The sequence below is a fragment of the Scomber scombrus genome, chromosome 20, assembly GCF_963691925.1.
Source record: "Scomber scombrus chromosome 20, fScoSco1.1, whole genome shotgun sequence".
Lineage (NCBI taxonomy): Eukaryota > Metazoa > Chordata > Actinopteri > Scombriformes > Scombridae > Scomber > Scomber scombrus.
The window spans coordinates 9,853,608-9,871,839 of record NC_084989.1 but is presented as its reverse complement, the minus strand read 5'-3'; the positions used below and the strand labels follow the sequence as shown (position 1 = coordinate 9,871,839).

Here is an 18,232-nt window from a genome sequence, read left to right as displayed (position 1 = left end):
TCCTCAGTATTTTCCACTTGATAAAACCATGCAATTCTTGTATCCATCTGTTTAATAAATACAGAAGTGCGCATTATGTTTAACAGCCAATTGGACATATTTTTTAACATGAGGCAAAAGCTATTAATATCACAATTTGGCAAATAAAATTACAAAATGTTTTTTGATGCACACAGAACTTTTACCATCAGAAACACTTTGCTCTGTGTTGTCTTTGATTTTACTTAAAATAAAAGTAAACTCCCATTCCCTTTTCAAATGCATGTACGGAGTTGAATTTCATTTGTGGAAAACACGCACAGCAGCATGCAGCTTATTGGCAAATGTTGCCCATGGGGTAAAAGTAACAGTGTGAGCCCAAAAGATATCATAAATAGAGAATGTGAATATTATATAAACCTTAGGTCAACACTGGATGATGGATACAGAAATAGAGTCTGAATCCAGCTAGCATCCACCAAACTTCTTAGCATAAATTAACCATTTTTCTTCAAGTTTGTCTGTGACACTGATTCCATATCAGCACTCTAAATCAGTTTCGCCCCTGAACATGCATTGCACAATGTGTAATAAATATAATGCAGACTCCCAACAACACTGTCAATAACATATTGTTTATGAGGTGTGATTTGTTTTTGTCATTATGTGACATATCAGCTTGTATACACTTTAAATCATATGGATTTTCAAATCTGATATTAACTGTTGCCTAGTATTTGTGCATTGCTTAATATCAGTTTACAAACATTCAGTTTCCCTTTCACCATTTCTAAAGGTACTCTGTACATTGGTTTCCTTTTCATTACATTTCTTTTACGTTTGTGTCTTTAAAAACCCATTTGCTTCGACCCCAGCGAGACAAAAGAAATAAGACTACATAGAGTGTATTGATGCCTGGTCAACTTACATTATATACGCTAACCATTCAAATGCAAATGCAACGATGATTCACATTATTCCAATAAACTTCTCAAAGGCTGGTTTTGTAAATTAACCTCGAAATTGAATGATAGCGGGTGAGTGATTATTCATACTTATTCTTCTCTGTGATTGCACTTGATGTAATCCAATTGTGTCCCCAGAGAATTTCTATTTACTAATGAAAACATTTACGGAGAAAAAAAAAGAAAGGTATTTGACCCTTCTTTTCTCAAGGATTTTATGGCACTAACCATTGATGAGGAATCCCTGAATGTTTTCAAGGTTTTCTCAAATCTTTGCTTAATCACTGTCAATATTTCAATTCTGGGACTCAGGCAGCAGTATTAATACAAAATGAAACATATTTAAAGTGTTTTGTTGAGCACTAAGTAAGTATGTAAAGAACGGTAAACTTTTTGACAATTTACGTTTGGGCTAAAAGTCCATTGTGTCAGGACGACCTCTATTGTGTAGGGGTAAATTGTTCAAGACAAAAATAATTGGCCATGCACACAGAGTATTGCTAAGAGGTCATTTCATGGCTTAGAGATGGCCAGTTAAATGGTCCATCGGTTCACATCTCAGTGACTGTGCCCACTTTCCAATAAATCTCCATTTCCTTCTTTACATTCCATCGGTCCTGTGATGTCACAAGTCCCAGGTGTGCTGCTACCAAAGCCGCCTGACAGGTAAGGGTCCAAGTTTCTGCTCTCCAACGCACTGAGAGTGAGGTCATTTTGTCTTTGTTGCAGTGTTTCCTCAAAACTGAAACCTTGGTTCCCTTAATCCGACTTCCCATTCTCCTGAGGTGTGACGGCTTTACTCCGGCGTGCCGAGCGCAGCACCCTGTAGCAGCCGCGGGCAATCTTATGCATCCACATAACGTTCATGATGTCCAAACAGATACTTGAGCAGATCCAGGCTACACGGCCACCCCAGGGCACCAGGTAGAAGGCCTCAGTGCCGTATACCGCATACATACGACTGTAGTAGACTGGCATGACAGCGATGCGGACCATGAAAAAGACTACGGCCATGGCAACACCATTCGCCATGTTGGGCCGGGAGGACTTGGGATAACCTAGTACCTCAAAGAACCAGCTGAAACACAACGCATAGTTAAAAAACAGTGTCTAGCAGGAAGAATACGTAACTATGAAAATGCATGTTTGTGAAAATCATGAGTAACCTAACAAAAAGTTACAGGATTGCCTAAAGCATGTTTGATATGATGTCAGCTGTATCCAGATGAGTGGTTTAAAACGGATTTGGAAAAATCAAATACTCTCAAACAAGCACCTGAATACAAAGAGAACATGTACCAGCATTGGATTACCTACATTTAATTACTAACAATTAACTGTCAGAAATGTTGATCCTAAAAATAGGACTATAGGTACGTTAGTAGGCTATGCAGGTACGTACCGCTGATTCACACACGGGGTAGAAAACTCAGCAAGTAGACGGAAGTTAGCAAAATAAGGCAACATTCCTTGGCCCTGGAAGAACAAGGTAAGAACAGGAAGACAACGAAACATGAAAGGGACAAAAACAAGACACCAAGTCATTTGGATCAGCAGGCATTTTGCTGATGCCTGCTCCTCAGAGTAACATGATGAACATCACTTTATATCATAACCACAGAAGAACAACAGTAGTTCACATTGATCAAGGTTTGAACAAGTCATCACAATTGAAGTATGTCTTTAATTCCAAGGATCACTAGAACATAACTGTGATATGTCAGATTATATCAAGCAGTTCAAACACTTTAGAAATAATTGTAAGGTATAGGGAACTCAGGTCTAAAATTAGATGATGTCCTCACCAAATATAACCCCCCATTTGGCAGATCTAACAAAAGAGTCTTCTCCTTCAGGGCACAAAATTATTCCTTCAAGTTTTGCAGGCCAAAATTAGACTGTACTCTCTAATTTAACTTCCTAATGATTAATTATCCTCATTTATTGTGAGAATAAACTCATCCTACACTGTGAAAGAAAAACTCATCCGACACTACAATTACCTCTGTTTGCCAAAAAGAAATGGAGACATTATATTTATAGAAAATTAGAATATACAAATGTCAAAAGTTTAAAAAAAGGTTTGCCCTGATGATGGTAGACAAAGCCACAATTTTTCAAAAAGTCAAATTAATTTTGTATGTTATTAATTTTGCGGATTATGGCACTAGAAAGCTCATCAAGTGACCAAAAAGAAAATGGGGGCAGAAATGTGCTCAATGGATTTGATTGCAATTTGCTGATTAGATTATGACATTTCTTGAGTCCAAGTGAAAATTTTGTTTTGATAGTGGAGCTAAAAACATGTCACATCTGTCACTTAAATCTGTAGGATTCATCCTCTGGAGATCCTGAATATCCACAGAAAACTTCATGGAAATCAAACTTTTGATTTGAGATAACTTGTTGGAGAAGTGTTGGTTAACTAAAAATGCTGAACTCATTGTAGTGCTGATTAGGCAATGACCCAAGTTATTGGGAATCATTGGATCACATCTGGCCAGTAGCTGCGAAAGCACTGAACAGACTAGACTAGTCAGGCAAAAAAGATTTTTGAATCATATAAAGTACTTAAACATCACAGCTAACAATCCTAACCAACCTTAAACAAAGCCAAAAATGCCCCAAATGAAGCATTTTTGTATTTACTAAAGAAATAAACACTAATGCGTCCTCACGACACACTTTATGCCAACATTTTCTTGCTCACAGTTTACGTCATTTGACCCACACAGCAGAAAAACATTAAGACCACATAGCGAGACAGTTCAATGACATTGGAATGACATCTAACAGTCAACATTAAAAAAAAGGTATTGAGCAAATATTAACAGCACAGGCTTTTATAACCATACATACATACATACATTCAGCCAGCCACTACTTGAGGGAGCAATCAATAGCCATGCAGAGTAAAAAGCAATATATTTCACTTCCAATCATGTCACTGTTTAGAAGATCAGAGTTCCACATTTCCTTATGGAAGGAGATCATCTTCAGCAGGTTTTAACCACCTTGTAGCTGAGCTCAAAGCTCAGTTATAAATGCTGATTCCCAAAACTAGCAATATCTGTGATAATATCTGGTTGGTTTTCTAAAACGCACAAGACAGAGATTTTAAAAAGCCCTTTAGAGATCTAACTAAACCATAAGCTTACACAGCTATTATTCTTTGAACAATCACACACATTTCAAATTGAAGGAAGATGATCTTAAAACCAATATGCTTTCAGGACAACCAGTTTTAAACACTGTTGATCTGGCCTAGTTTAATCAGGAAGAATCAAGCACACAGATCACAATAACCATGTTAAGGTTGTGCATTAGTCAAATAAGTTTGTGTTTTGACTGAAAAAAGTGCATCAGCGAAACTAAGTGCTGCCAAGTTAGATTAAAGTAGGTTGACTTTAACGTTCGGCAATTTTGTGTTTAAGCCCTGAATTCACATTTAAAGCATAAGTCAAATTCTAAATGAAAATAAAAATCACAATATTTAATATCATTTAAAACAAAGAACATAATTAAGGTTATTTGGCTAGTGGCCCGACTTCCGTAGCATGTAAAAGAAGACTTACCGTGAGTGCTGAAACAAAAGCTGATCATTAAAACATACTTACTATGTGATACAAACAAGGTACATCTGTGTTTCAGTTTATGTGTCATATGATGTGAACTTTCAACCAAGCATGAGGAATCGAGATGCTAGTACCTCTAGGAACTGGTAAGTCCATACTGTGACTGGGCATCATATCTGCTCAGTGCAACAAAACAGCAATAACAGCAGACAAGACAGGAATAAAGGAAGTCCCAATCTAGACCAAGACCTGCTCTGCGTTTCTCAATGACAAACAACCCTTTTGGTAGTTTTTGCATGAACGGGGGATGACACAACCCGACTTGATATTGGTAGTTTTTGCATGTAGGGTTTGAAAAAGGGCTTTTTTATGTTAAAGTCAGCGGAAGACACAGAGACAGACAGACAGATATATTAGAAGGAAATTTTTAAAAATTAGATGCCACCACAATTGGAAGCAAATAAGAAGCAACACTTCAACACAAACACTGAGAAGAAAGCATGCATCTAGTATTTACACAGCAGTAATAATATTAGGTTTCCATGTGTTTAGTTAAACTATACTTGACTGTTAAAACCAACACAAAGACAAATTACAGTGCTATTAAAAGAACAAACCATAAAATGACTTGAACACTGTTTTCATCAAAACATTACTGACAGACTGATTAATAATCAAAACATATCAACATGCTCATGAAATTAAGCTGATATTGAAGTCTCTTAACATTTTTTTCCTACTCAACGTCTTAATTCGGATTCAGGATTTAACGTTCACGTTGAGTAGGTAGAATTCATTGTGTATTTGACATGGAAACGTCCACATAAACACATTCAAGACATTAACTAATAATAAAACTTTGACAACATATGACAAATTTGACTGGGTAACAAAACTAAATCAAATAAAAAAGACATCAAGGGTGAGCCAATTTTATAGTTTTTAAAAATATATGGCAAATATAATATGACTGCAGTTACACAACTCTCAATGCGGGTTTTTTCTACCACAACTGACTTATGCGGAACATTCATTCTGTTATCCCACATGAATTTCAGATGGGATCCAAGGAAACAGTCATGATTGTCCAGTAACAGTATGGCCTACATCATTTTATTTAACTAAATGTTTGAGACACAGGTGCTTGCTCTGTTTCTCCAAATGAAAGACTGGATTTACAGTCAGTTACGATTCTGAAGAAATCATTTTATTCCAACTATGTGACACTGTTTTCATTTTGGTATTATCGTTTAAACACAGAAATGAGAAAAATAACATTGCTCATTAATAAAGCAATGGAGACGGACAAACACATGGATGAAAATATGATGTGTGTCACATTAAAGAAGAAAACCAAACCTGTAAATCCAGCCAGTGACTAGGGTTTACACTAAACGTGTGGTATGAAACCAAAAGTCCATGTTATGGTTCTGTTTGCAGTCTGACTCTGTGTCTCTAGGTGCCATTCTCCACCAGCCCTCCAGAGGCCCTCATCCTTTTCTCCCTTTTCATTTGGACTGGGCTGACTGAAAAAAAAGCTGTTTTTGAGTTTAAAGACTTCTGGCATGATATCTGTTAAGTTGCCTCTATTAGTTAGACTGTATTCATTGTGTTTCTGGGTTTTGGTTTTCTGTTTGCCTTGTGTTTTTCTCCTGTGTTCATGTACTCCTCCTCCTGCTTTTTCCCTTCACACCTGCCCTGCATTCAGTCTCTTTAGCCCTGCTCCCTGCGTCTTTACCAGCCAATCAGCCAATCAGCAGCCTGCCCTTGTTTCTTGCTACCTGTTCCTTGTTGTTTCATTAGTTCCGTTTGTATTTAAGTCCTGGTTTTCATTTCCGTTTTGTTGGATACTTTGCTCAGTTTTGTTCATCTTTGTTCGCTCTACATTCTGCTGTGCCCTGATCTGCCAGCCTTGTTTTGCCTACACAAGTCTTTAATAAAGACGTTTCTTCAGCCTGCAGTCTCCTACATTTGGGTCCACCTGCTCCGTTCCACATAACAGAATAGTGTTTTACTGCTTTTTAGATGTTATAATCATTTGCCAATGGCAATGTGAACCAAAAAGTGTACCACTAAGCAGTGTAAAGCTTTTATAGCTATCATTTTACCCAAGAATAGTTTATTATGTATGACTCAGAGGCAGAGCATACACACTGTGTGTTCGCTGTGTGTATTTTCTGTATAGAAAATACAGAACATTGGTTGTTGGGTGGGAGAGGGGGGAAGGAAAACACCCTTTTAAAAGCATTAACAAGTAATTGTTTCAAACTCAGAGTACAGCTGACAGAATACATACAGCATGGCATTAGAAAAAGGGCCAGGCTATCGGACAATGCACTTTACTATAATTTGTCATGTGAATGACATTATTTTGACAGTTTTCCCTCAAAAGGGAGTCTCAGGAGAAGTGTGAGGAAGAAAAAAGGAGGCAGGACTAGGCTATGGCACAAAAACACACAGGCGGAAGGTTCTGTACATAAGCATGTAAATAAAAGAGACCACTAAATGCTGTTGGTTGGCATGCACAGTAGCAAGAAAGGAACCCTGCCACTGTAGAGCGCTTCAGAGCTGTCAGCATGCACACATGGGTTACAGTTCAGCATTCAAGCTGCGCTAAGCTCAGAAAAGTTAAGCTTACGTCAGATTCACACAACAATAAAGAAAGTCAGTAAAACAAACAGAAAGCACAGAAATTGTAAGGGCAAGGTGAGCGGGGAGGGGAGGGGGCATCAGCCAGTACCATTGTTGAGCATTCCATGCAAAAAATACCATAGTCATTCATTTCCATAATAATTATGCGACAGATCCTGGCGACCTAGAGGGTTTCAGATTGAACCAAGAGTGAACAGCACTGCCCTGAAATGCTGGGTACATCTCATCTATCTCCACATCTAGATAAGAGCCACCTGTGTACATGCAGTATCGCAATAACAAATGAGTCACTAATTTGTACTTAAGTATATAATAAAGTTGTGAAAATATCATCAAGCTCATGTCAGAACCCATGCTTGCATTTACATTGATGATACCGAATGACCCCAATATGCCTTTGACATTAAATAACTATAATGGGAAATTATGGGGGTTGACCATCATGTTGCTTGGTAAGACAACTTTAACTGTCTAACTCTGGCGGTAACTACACCTGAGTGAAATGCCAAATCCTTGTACGTCATTATCATTGTGGTTCTGTTGGTAATTTCCGGGTAACCTAAAAAGGAAGGCTGTACTGTAACACAGTGCAAGCAAACAATGACCCTTACTGCAAACCTCAGTAATAGTCAAAAGTTTAGGCATACTTTCTCATTCAAGGGAATGGCAAAGTGCATCAAACTTTTGGCTAGCACTGTATCTCTCATGCACAAAGGTGTTACAACTGTACACCGTCCCACCAACTAGTGAGAGTTCATTACTTTATATATTCATAAGAGATCCAAAAAAGAAGTCCAAAATAATCCATATGTTTTTCTTCTCTGATGTGTTTGTGCATCACTTGCACAGTTGACTATGCTGACTTTGCCTTGGGCATATTTGACTAACCTACATGAGCTGCATGGTTTTGTGGGGACACTTGTGAACTCACTGAATGGTTTCTTAAACCAGTTTAAACACCCAGCTTGACAGGACACAGCTGTTCACCCTTTGTTGTCTCCTTCCCATCTTGCCTGCACGTTCTGCTATTGGACAATAGGGCACTCACCAGTACATAGTAGTAAGCATACAACGCTGCCAGATGGTGAACTACAAAAAACTTGTCGCCTATCGCCTTCCAGTAGTAAAATATTAGCAGCAGATCTGGAAAACAGAGGTACAGGGGAAAGAAAGATGTCATTGTTAAAAGTGGAACATTTTCAAAAAAGTAAACACACAATAATTGATTTCCAAAGTGTCTCACTTTAACAACATTGCCTTGGATAACTTTCTCTTACCAGATATGAGGTAGCCTGTTGTGATGGCAACGTTAGTCTTCACCAGTGTAGGATCTCCCCTATTGGAGAAGCAGATTCCATTTGACTGGGTTTGTGCGATAAAATTTAGCCCATGATATACTGATCACCTGAAGTAATCAGGTCTAGGTTACTGCAGCTAATAAGCTGGACATGCTAATGTTTATAGCTTATGTTATAGCAGACAAACTCACTGCTCAATCCATTCCTTAAACGTTTGCTTTGTGTTTTTGGTGTTGGAAAGACAATGAAAAGCAGACACCAATCGCTAAACTCATCAAACTAAACTTTAATTGGCCAATCGCTGTTCAGTGGAAGGGTTCAGCAAAAGGGAAAAAGAATGACACGCTGTTAAATATTAACCATTAGTAAGGAGAGTAAAGGTTAACAGTAGAGCGAAGGTAATAGAAAATGTGATTCACAGCCAAACTCTCACCAGACTGGATCTTCATTGACGGCATCATCAAAGAACAAAATGTAGAGACAGAAGATTCCCACCAACAGTGCATGAAATGTTGATACCGTCCTGAAATAAAAACCAAAACACACACAGAAATGATGATCTGCTCCTCTCTGACGAGGGCTAACACTGACAGCTGATATTCTCTGTTCAATAAGGAAGACAAGAAGCAGTGCATAATTTATCTTTACTCATGAAAAGTGCTCTGGAGCTGCTCTGAGGGTTTGAGGCTCTGAATTTTTAGTACAGTGAATCAGCTGATTGCCTGTCAGGGCTGCACACAGATTCAGACCAATTAGACTAAAAGATTAAACACTGCTAAAGGGTCAGGCAGAGCGGCACACAGTCCCAGTCAGTCATTCAAGCAGTGAGACAGCCCAACAGTTCTCAGCAATCAGTCAGCAAGACAGAGTGATAGCTACATTTACTGTAAGACTGTAAAGTCATGGTGTCTATACAGGGATCCCCATAGACTGGATCCATCCCCACGAATCATTAATTTTCATTTGCTCATAAACCATGTGACCATTTCAATTTCACAAGTGCTCTCATGAGTAATAAAACTGAGTATGAGAGAAAATGAAAATGAGTGATTCATGCAAGGCCGGATCCCCCCGAACACTCTTTCCCGCTGGACATCGACTGGCCTTCAATCTACTGCACAGTTTTAACCGCTCTCATAATGCTTAAAGATCACAGTCGCCTGTCAGGCTCACACACGACAGAAAACAAAGTCCATCTTTTCATTGCAAAACAGATGTTCTATCCATATCTGCATGTTATAATAAAGTCAATAAAACAGCAGCATGACAACAGATGACACTGTGTCTCTGAAGCATTTGTACTTATTTGTCATTTGGACAAATCAACTGCAAAATAAATCACATAAGGTAAATATAACTGCAATGATCTGGCTATTTAAAGGACGATCATGGTTTATATGCAGCAAATCAATTCAAGTATTGTTTCCATCTGATGGATGTGGCAACACTGCACAGGAAGTCCATTAGTGGCGTGTGCATAAGTAGTTAGATCATTAGATGAGCTTTAAACAAATTGTCAAGCAGGGATCAATTTGCAGTTTTAATAGATTTTCTAAACTACAGATTTTGAAATTAAAACAAAAGTGAGAATTACCAGAATGGCCATTATAATTTGTTATAAAATAATCTATTAAAACTTTAAATGACCTTTACAGAGGGTGGTTTGGGCAGTTTGGGAATTCCCTTTCAAACTGAAATAATAGTTGCACTTGACGTGTGCAGGAAGGTGTATGCATGCATCCTACCTCCTAATTTTTATATTAATTGGAATCTTTCATACCACAAACAGTGGAGACGAACACATTATTGCTTGTTTTGTCTTTTTTACAGAAAGCAAATACATTCAATAACTACTGCTATAAAAATATGACAGGATAATCTTGGGGCTCTAGATTTGTTGAGTATCAGTATTAATGCTAATACTAAAATGTCAACACTCAAGTTGGTGAGCAAGATATTAAGGATTGTAAAAGCAGCACATAAGCTTTCCGTGAAGAAAGGAAAAAATACAGGGGAATCCTTTTTTATTGATTAATTTGGATTGTTTACACTGTAAAATCTGTGCAAACTAATCATGATTCAGTATATCAGTCAGAAACGGTGACAAACAGTAAAGTTTGTTTATACCATCCTGCTGGAACCTAGGAGCAGTGGCTAACAGAGTAAAGACTAACAAATACACAAAATGTCTGACTAGTGAGTCAGATGCTAGTGACATAGGAAACAAGCCACTGTTGACGGTTCAGCAGACCCAGCAAAAACAAACCACTGTGGTCAATAACAGAGCTGACAGCAGCATCACACTCTACTGTACATGGCAGGTGGATATTAAGACTTCATGAGTTTATGTCAGCTAACCTTGAGTTCCATTCCACCTTCTGCTTGTCGCTGAGGCCGAGGAAGCCTGGGCTGATGCGTATCGACATCCAGGGGCTGACTTTGTGGAAGAGCCACTGGAAGGTGAGGAAACTGGTCACCGAGATGGTGAGGATAAGCTGGCTGAATGGGTCCATGGCCACCCAACCCCGCTGTGAGAGGAAAGAGAGAAATGGAGAAAAGATGAAGAAAGAAGAGAATGTTAGCCATGCTCAGCTGTTTCATTTTTAAAGATCAGCTGAACATTACTGAGGGTGATTCGTCTGAAAAATGTTCAGAGTTCAGACTTTCATAAAACAAAAATGTATCCCACAAAAAAAAATCTGTGGCCATTAGTAATTCTTTCTTTGTTACCACTTGATTCTTTCTGGCCAGTCAAACCACAACAGCGGGTGTACTTGGAGACCTTTGACAGCTATCAGAAAAATCACACATGGCAGTAGGAGCCCAGTCAATTTTTAACCCAGCTCCAGCAAGAGTGCTACCACTGGCCTTAAGCAGTAAACATTCATTAAACCTCATGAGCACCATGTGGGCAAATTACCCACTATTACAACTAGCTTAAAAGTTTAAGTGTGGCACCCAATATATGCAATAAGTCCCTTATAATGTGTATATGTCTAAAAGCTTGCAAAATTAAGCACATGAACAGTTTTGCCTACCTTAAATGACAAGTTAATGCATTACTTTCCGAGTCAAAACGTATTCTGAGATGCTTTCGATATTCTAAAACCAGTGAACGTGGTTTTTGCACACGTCTCCAAAACCACATGCACACACACACAGACACACAGATGTATGATAAAATGGACATGTGTTTAACATGGATTACCAACCAACTTAAGAGGCGATATCCTGCTTCACTAACAGCCGACAAATTGTACAAAATGTTTAATCTATTTCTACTGTACGCTCTTTTACCAGATGCAGTGACCCAGTGAACTCAACATGCATATATTTGCTTTTTTTTTGTTTGCTAAGGAAAAACATGAACACGTGGACGAGACTTATCTTCAAAATAAACACTCCAAAAAAATGTTCTGTTACAATCCAAAGCTACATGTGCACTGCAGCTATGTGCAACCACAACTGTACTGCAACTACACACTGAGTGACACAAAACCCTGGGGTTTCCCTTTCATGCATTGCAGGGCAAGTGCAAATCTAACAGTTTGCACACCTCAAAGTTACTACTGTGACTTTTTCAGAGATACTCCTAAAGAACATCTGGCACATAAACCACAAATATGACTACACACTGTTACACTGTGAGAAATAACTACAATTTTGAGCTAAAAAAAGATTTAATGTGAGACAGGTTCATTTGAATACTGCATATTTTCCGTTGCTGTAATGTTGTCCAGGGAACATGTGTTTTACGGCTCATTCATTGGACCTTCAATAAATGAAGGCCTATTGAGTTCTGTGGTATGCAGCCGAAACATTTGAAAATTTTAGTACCAAATGTACAAACGTCAAGAAAAAACTTTTAAAACATTAGTTCTCTGCTTTATGATTCTGTGACGGCTATGAGAAAACACTGATGATGCGCCACAGATGGGCTGATGTGGGGGAAAGGATAGTGTATGCACTGGACAGACATACATCAAATACAGCCTATCTTGTATTCGCATATGGCTTTTACACAACACGTAAGCAAACTGTTGTGAAAGATCCACTTGCCCCTGCTGTTGATATTCTTCTCCTCAATGTGGTCTCATTCACTTATCAGCGTCTGTGACTGTGAATACCACTGAGTCACTGTCAGGGACTCTCATTGTGAATAATCACCTCAACACGCAGTGAAAGCAGGACATGTCTAGAGGCGAAAACTCAAGTGCATGTAGGTCTCAACAGTGAGTCAGAAGACATGCAATCCTGCTCTTTTGATTTCTCATATCAGGGTCACATTATAAAGTGTAGAGATATCATTATCGTATGAGACATGTATCAGTTTCACTTGGATATTAAATGTTGTCACCATGTATTCAAATTGCTGCATGGCAAGCAAATTCCCACTTAGCTACATGTAATATATTTTCTTTTTTCCACTTCACATAGCACAGATATGGCCACATATGCACTGATTAGATACATTATTTAGTATCAATGCACTGATTTTGATTGTGACATCACTTGATACATTATTTGAATGAACCTGACTGAAAATAAGTTACAGTTACAGGTGTTGAACTATGTGCACTTCACTACGGCTGGGAGATAAAAACCTATTTTCATGTATCCTTAAGTGAAGGACATAGTGGCCTCTTGGAATAACAGCTCACTGATACTTTGCATGAATGAAGATGATGATGAGCTCACAGTCAACTGGCATGTCGAAATAAGCTTCTCAGTTTTTGTACTGTAACAGATTGAGAGATTTTGAAATTCCCCCTCTAACAGCATGCTCTCCCACGTAAAAGGGTTGACTCATATCTACCAACCAGTTGACCCAATTCGAGATCAAGTTTGTGTGTAAAAGAGGTCACTCAGTGTATCTGGCTGACATATGTTGACCAGACTGTGCACCTGGACATGTTATGAGTAGTATTCAAGAGGTGTTCCAGCGCTCTCACTAGGAATTCTCACTGGCGAGTAAGCGGAAATAACTACTATAAATCACAAGAGTAACTTAGCCAAAGCAGCAATACTATGCCATTCACGTGTGTGCTCTTTCAACAGCATACACCTGCTTATGAGGCCAGAGTCATGGTGAATCTCTGGTGTATTTAGCAGTCTGCCTTGACAAGATCCTGCTTGCTTTGCTGATTAACAAGCTTGAGGATTCTCTTGTGTTTTGAGTCTCAGTACCTGGTCGGGTACACCTCTTACCATCGCTTACAAACATGTACAACTCATGTTGTGCACTCCACCCCTCCAGGCTGTGTGAGATACTTGGCTTATAGTGGGCCTGCATGAAAAATGTGATTTTACTCATCATTACTCAGAGCCTTACTAAAGCCGCTCCATTATTTGGATTGCATTAATCCTGCAATGTACAGACGGAAATTTGACAGAAACAAAATAAATAGGCCCACTCCTGTTATATTGGTGCAGATTGCGTGTGATTTAATACCACAGGTTAAGGCTGGCTGATGAATGCAAAATGCTGTATCATACTGTACTTGACCAAATACAATGACACCAATATTAATTTAATGTGACAATATGTTTGGATTGCTTCCTGGTGCTTTTATAGGACATTTACAAACAAAGACCACTTTGATGATGATGATGAAGAGCAGGTGGAAATCTTTCTGATATCTTAAATATCAACATTACACTGTCACACAGCTTCATTAAGGGCTAATAGCTCTGTTACTTTTTCAATTATAAAGAGAAAACTTCATTCTTTTTGTGATTTTGTTATTTTCTGTACAGTCATAATGTTATATGCCTATGTTAAACATGTTAGGGTTAGGGTTAGAAGGTCCAAAATGTTGAAGTGAACATATATGAAATGTTCCCTAAAAGTCAAGATGCAGGATAAACCTGCTCTAACTGCTTTGTTTGCAATGTTACCTCCACTTCCCCATCAAACTGACATCAACTCGTTCATGCTTGCCCAAAGATATTCCATAAGGCTGTCACAACTGGCCAAAAATAACATTCCATTATTCCTTCTACAAAAACACACAGTTTGGGACCATTTGATTGATTGATTGATTTTTGCACGTTATGTCCATAACGAGGCAAACCAATACAACAAGAGACATAACTACTTATATAGGTGTATTTATTTCAACATGTCATTTAGAATATTATTTGACATCCATACCATTCCTTAGCCTTTGTTGCTAAGGTTGCTAAGAACAAAAAAAAGAAGTTTCTTGATGTTGGCTGAGATGCAAATTCCAGAAGCTAGCCAATCAGAACAGAGTGGGCTCATCAGCAGGGGGGCCATAAAGAGACAGGAACTAAACGGCCTGTTTCAGACAGAGGCCGAATGAAGGGGTTGGGTAAAGGGTCAGTATAGGATAAATAAGGAGATTTTTAAACTCTAATTTAAGCAAAGACATTCCAGTGGAGCCCCAGGATATAAATATAGACTTGGAAGCGTGCATGACATGTTCCCCTGAAGGGCACTATGGGAAACCAGTGTTGCAACTTTGCTTTAAGAGCATCCCAAATGAACATGTGGCAGCCCTGTGTTGAATGGATGTTGTGGAACATGGGCACATGGTGTAAAGAGTGATCAGCATGGGATGGTTCAATAAAATCCATTTCATATTTAAACATAATTTGATTCATCATTCAAATCTCTGCCTTGCAGTAATATGATGCGTAGTAGTACCCTGCAGCATGTTCTAAAGGCACAGATGGACCCCAAAAATCTATTTCTCATATCTATATTTGGATCAAGAGTGAGTGTTCTCCATAAAACAACAAAGATCCAAAATTAGCAGCTCCAAATGCACGCTGGCTTGCAGCCAGTCAATGTATGTCAGTGACAAAGGTCCACTGCAGCCAGACTGCTGAACTGTTTTATGAGTATTGCACTGGACTATTTGCATATGGGCTGATTTGACTTTGCCAGTCTTGGTTAAGACTGGCAAGCCAGTTAAATGTAAAGATATATTTACATTTCCCAAGTGATAGATCAGGGTTTGTTCCAGCATAGCAACACAAGAGAAACACACTCCCTCTCCCTGGAGCACTGGCCTTGGTGATTTTATACCTGCCTTTGTTCCTGCGTTACGCCAAAGAAATGCTTGAGGACAAACACTGTGCTTCTCTGAAACACTGAAGCCAAGAAAAAGTCACCAGGGAACTAAAAAGCCAATTCCACAGAGTCCTCTCCTTTTGCCTGCCTGTAATGCATTAGTGGGCAGTGAGTACCACTACTTTCATGTTGTAAGCTGCAGGGCAGAGAGACCTTGTGTTATTAGATGGACACTTAAAGGACCATAGGGTGATTTTGACTGAAATGACTGGATATCTACATTAAGTATGGCTACCTTCAGCCATGCTCACAAAGGATGGAGGCGGGGACTATACATGTGCTGTTGTAGGTACACACACACAGGCTACATGTTTTCCTCCTGTGAGTCCCATGAAGGATCGTGTTGCCAAGGACAAATAGGTTACGGGTCAACGTATAGACACAGAAAGAAAGCGACCATGCGTGAACAAAGCTTTACTAGTGTACAGCCTCTTGTACAATCTGCTTTTTACAGTCTTGTGTGTTTCTTTTGTAAACATTCATTCATTTACACCCCACACAGCAGTGCATTTCCTATAGTTGTTGAGATCTGGAAAGGTCTAAATGAAGAGGAGATTGTGATTATGGCAACAAGAGAAGGGAAAAGAAACCAAGCTGCTGACAAATAGTCTACTTCCTGGCAGATCTGTTTTATTTGCCAGAGGATTGACTTTTAATTACCCTTACTTCAACAGATAATGATAAATATAAAAGATGGCTGAAGATATGATCTCTGATAAAGAGTCATATAAGACATCATGCAGGTCATTTCATTTAACACATTTCCCCTTTGCCCCTTACAACACACTGTGTTCTTAAGTCATAAAAGCAGCTGTTAACAATGTGGAAAGAATGAGTTTGGAGGAATTAACCCTAACTACTTCCATCACCTATATGAGTTATCCAAACCCCATCCACTGGTTTGGATGGAGAATGCATGTTAGGGCCCAAAAAGATAGGCCAAAATGTAAGTGGTGTCTATTTTCAACTATGCAGATCTGAAACAGGTTCTCCTCTCTACTGAGCACTTTGCAAGCTCTTAATGTATACCTATTAAGACTGGCACGTTGGGGTTAAAATGCGCTTGCGTAAGACGGGTGGACCTTTTTTTTAACGAGGAAATGATAGCCCCCCCACGAAAATAACTTCGCTATGCGCATCCCCGGATCGCATTTAGGGAGATGCTGAGTTGAAGCAAACGTGTTACAAACGAAGCATCGCTTATTGGTGTTTTCTTTTCCAAACAAGACAACACAAGAGCACACACACAAGGCCAATTCACGCTGCATCGTTCGGTCAGCTGCTGTTGCTGAGAAATAACACTGGCCTGCTGTTGTTTTTGTGTAGGAAAAAAAACTGTTGAAATAGAAGATCCCGGACGGACTTACCTGATGACTCTCATGAAGATGATTTCCTTCTCACTCTTTCAGCTGATTATGTTTTCCAGGGTCGCTCGCAACGCCGTGTGTGGAGAGAAAGCCACAGCCATGTCGACTCATTTTTGATAAACAACACAGCCCGCCTCCTGCTCCTCACACACACAGTCTCTCTCTCTCTCTCTCTCTCTCTCTCTCTCTCTCTCTCTCTCTCTCTCTCTCTCTCTCTCTCTCTCTCTCTCTCTCGCACGCACGCACGCTTTAACAACTTGTGCGGGATGCTGCAGAGCCGCTGGAGCTGGTCTGTGCCTGTGTCAGTTTTGCGGTGTTTGCTGACAATCCCATCCAACTGGAAACGTGCATAATTGCAGAGGTGCAGAATAGATCATGCAGCTCGACGCTCGATTACAGAAATGATGGGGGTGAGGGAGGTGTTGTGGTGGTGGTGGTGGTGGTGGAGGCGGAGAGGAGTGGGGTAACTCTCTCTCCCCCTCTCTCTTTCTCTCCTATAGTGCTCAAATTACAGCTGAATCCTTAAAGACACACAGGCACACACACACACACACACACACACACACACACACACACACACACACACACACACACACACACACACACACACACACACATCCACAGTGGTCTGCCCATGAACACTCACTGTGTCTATTTATAGCCAAGGCTTGTTGAACTGATCCAGGCTAAATCAGAAAAGATAGCTGGTATAGCAAAGTGCAGCCATGCTCCACTAATTGGACTAGCAATCCCTATACATTAGTCTAATTTTGCCATATGCAACATCTTATTTAGCAAACACAATGAACAATTCATAATACCAAGGCTTCACAAGTGGCCCAGAGGAAGATGTATGTCATCCCTGCTGTATGTTAAATAAATAAAAATGAGTGAAAAGGGAACAGTGGCTGTATGTAAATATGGCTGGCTCACTATCAGTAGATTATTTTAAGAGGCCATAAGGGGAAATAAAAAGAAAATCAGGACAGATGATAGGCTGGACATGAGGGAGTATTAGAAAATGTCTTATCGAGCCGCTGATGTTATGGCCCCCTGTCTTTCCTCAGATGTCAGCCATAGTGTGGTGTAAACACATTACCAGAGGTCAGATGACAGATTAAATGACCAGTGGGTCCAAAAAATTACACAGCCTGTAAATTGAATGAACAAGGCTGATGTATTTACAGCACTGGGATGTGGTTTGGTCCTGATATAAATCACTGTGGGCTAATGGTTTAAGGCGTCATTTGGTTATATGCATGACATGAGTCAACCAGCCCCTTATTGGTCTCGGTCT

At 39.4% G+C, this 18,232-nt stretch overlaps 1 protein-coding gene across 1 annotated transcript; it reads right to left on the bottom strand.

The window, feature by feature from the left end:
• Window positions 1-204: 204 nt before the first annotated feature.
• LOC134002111 (TLC domain-containing protein 4-B-like) lies at window positions 205-17,319 on the bottom strand. The gene is made up of 7 exons (XM_062441392.1): window positions 16,936-17,319; window positions 10,828-10,997; window positions 8,903-8,992; window positions 8,449-8,507; window positions 8,220-8,314; window positions 2,347-2,420; window positions 205-2,022 (listed from the first exon to the last, which is right to left on the bottom strand). The coding sequence occupies exons 2-7, from the start codon at window positions 10,980-10,982 to the stop codon at window positions 1,704-1,706; spliced, it is 792 nt and encodes a 263-aa protein (XP_062297376.1). The 5' UTR covers window positions 10,983-10,997; window positions 16,936-17,319; the 3' UTR covers window positions 205-1,703.
• Between the last annotated feature and the right edge of the window lie 913 nt (window positions 17,320-18,232).

Coding starts and splice junctions, on each gene's coding strand:
- LOC134002111 (XM_062441392.1), bottom strand. CDS start 10,982: ATGGACCCATTCAGCCAGCTTATCCTCACCATCTCGGTGACCAGTTTC. Junction 8,993..10,827: donor AAGGTGGAATGGAACTCAAG/GTTAGCTGACAT, acceptor TTTTTATTTCAG/GACGGTATCAACATTTCATG. Junction 2,023..2,346: donor ACCCCGTGTGTGAATCAGCG/GTACGTACCTGC, acceptor GTTGTGTTTCAG/CTGGTTCTTTGAGGTACTAG.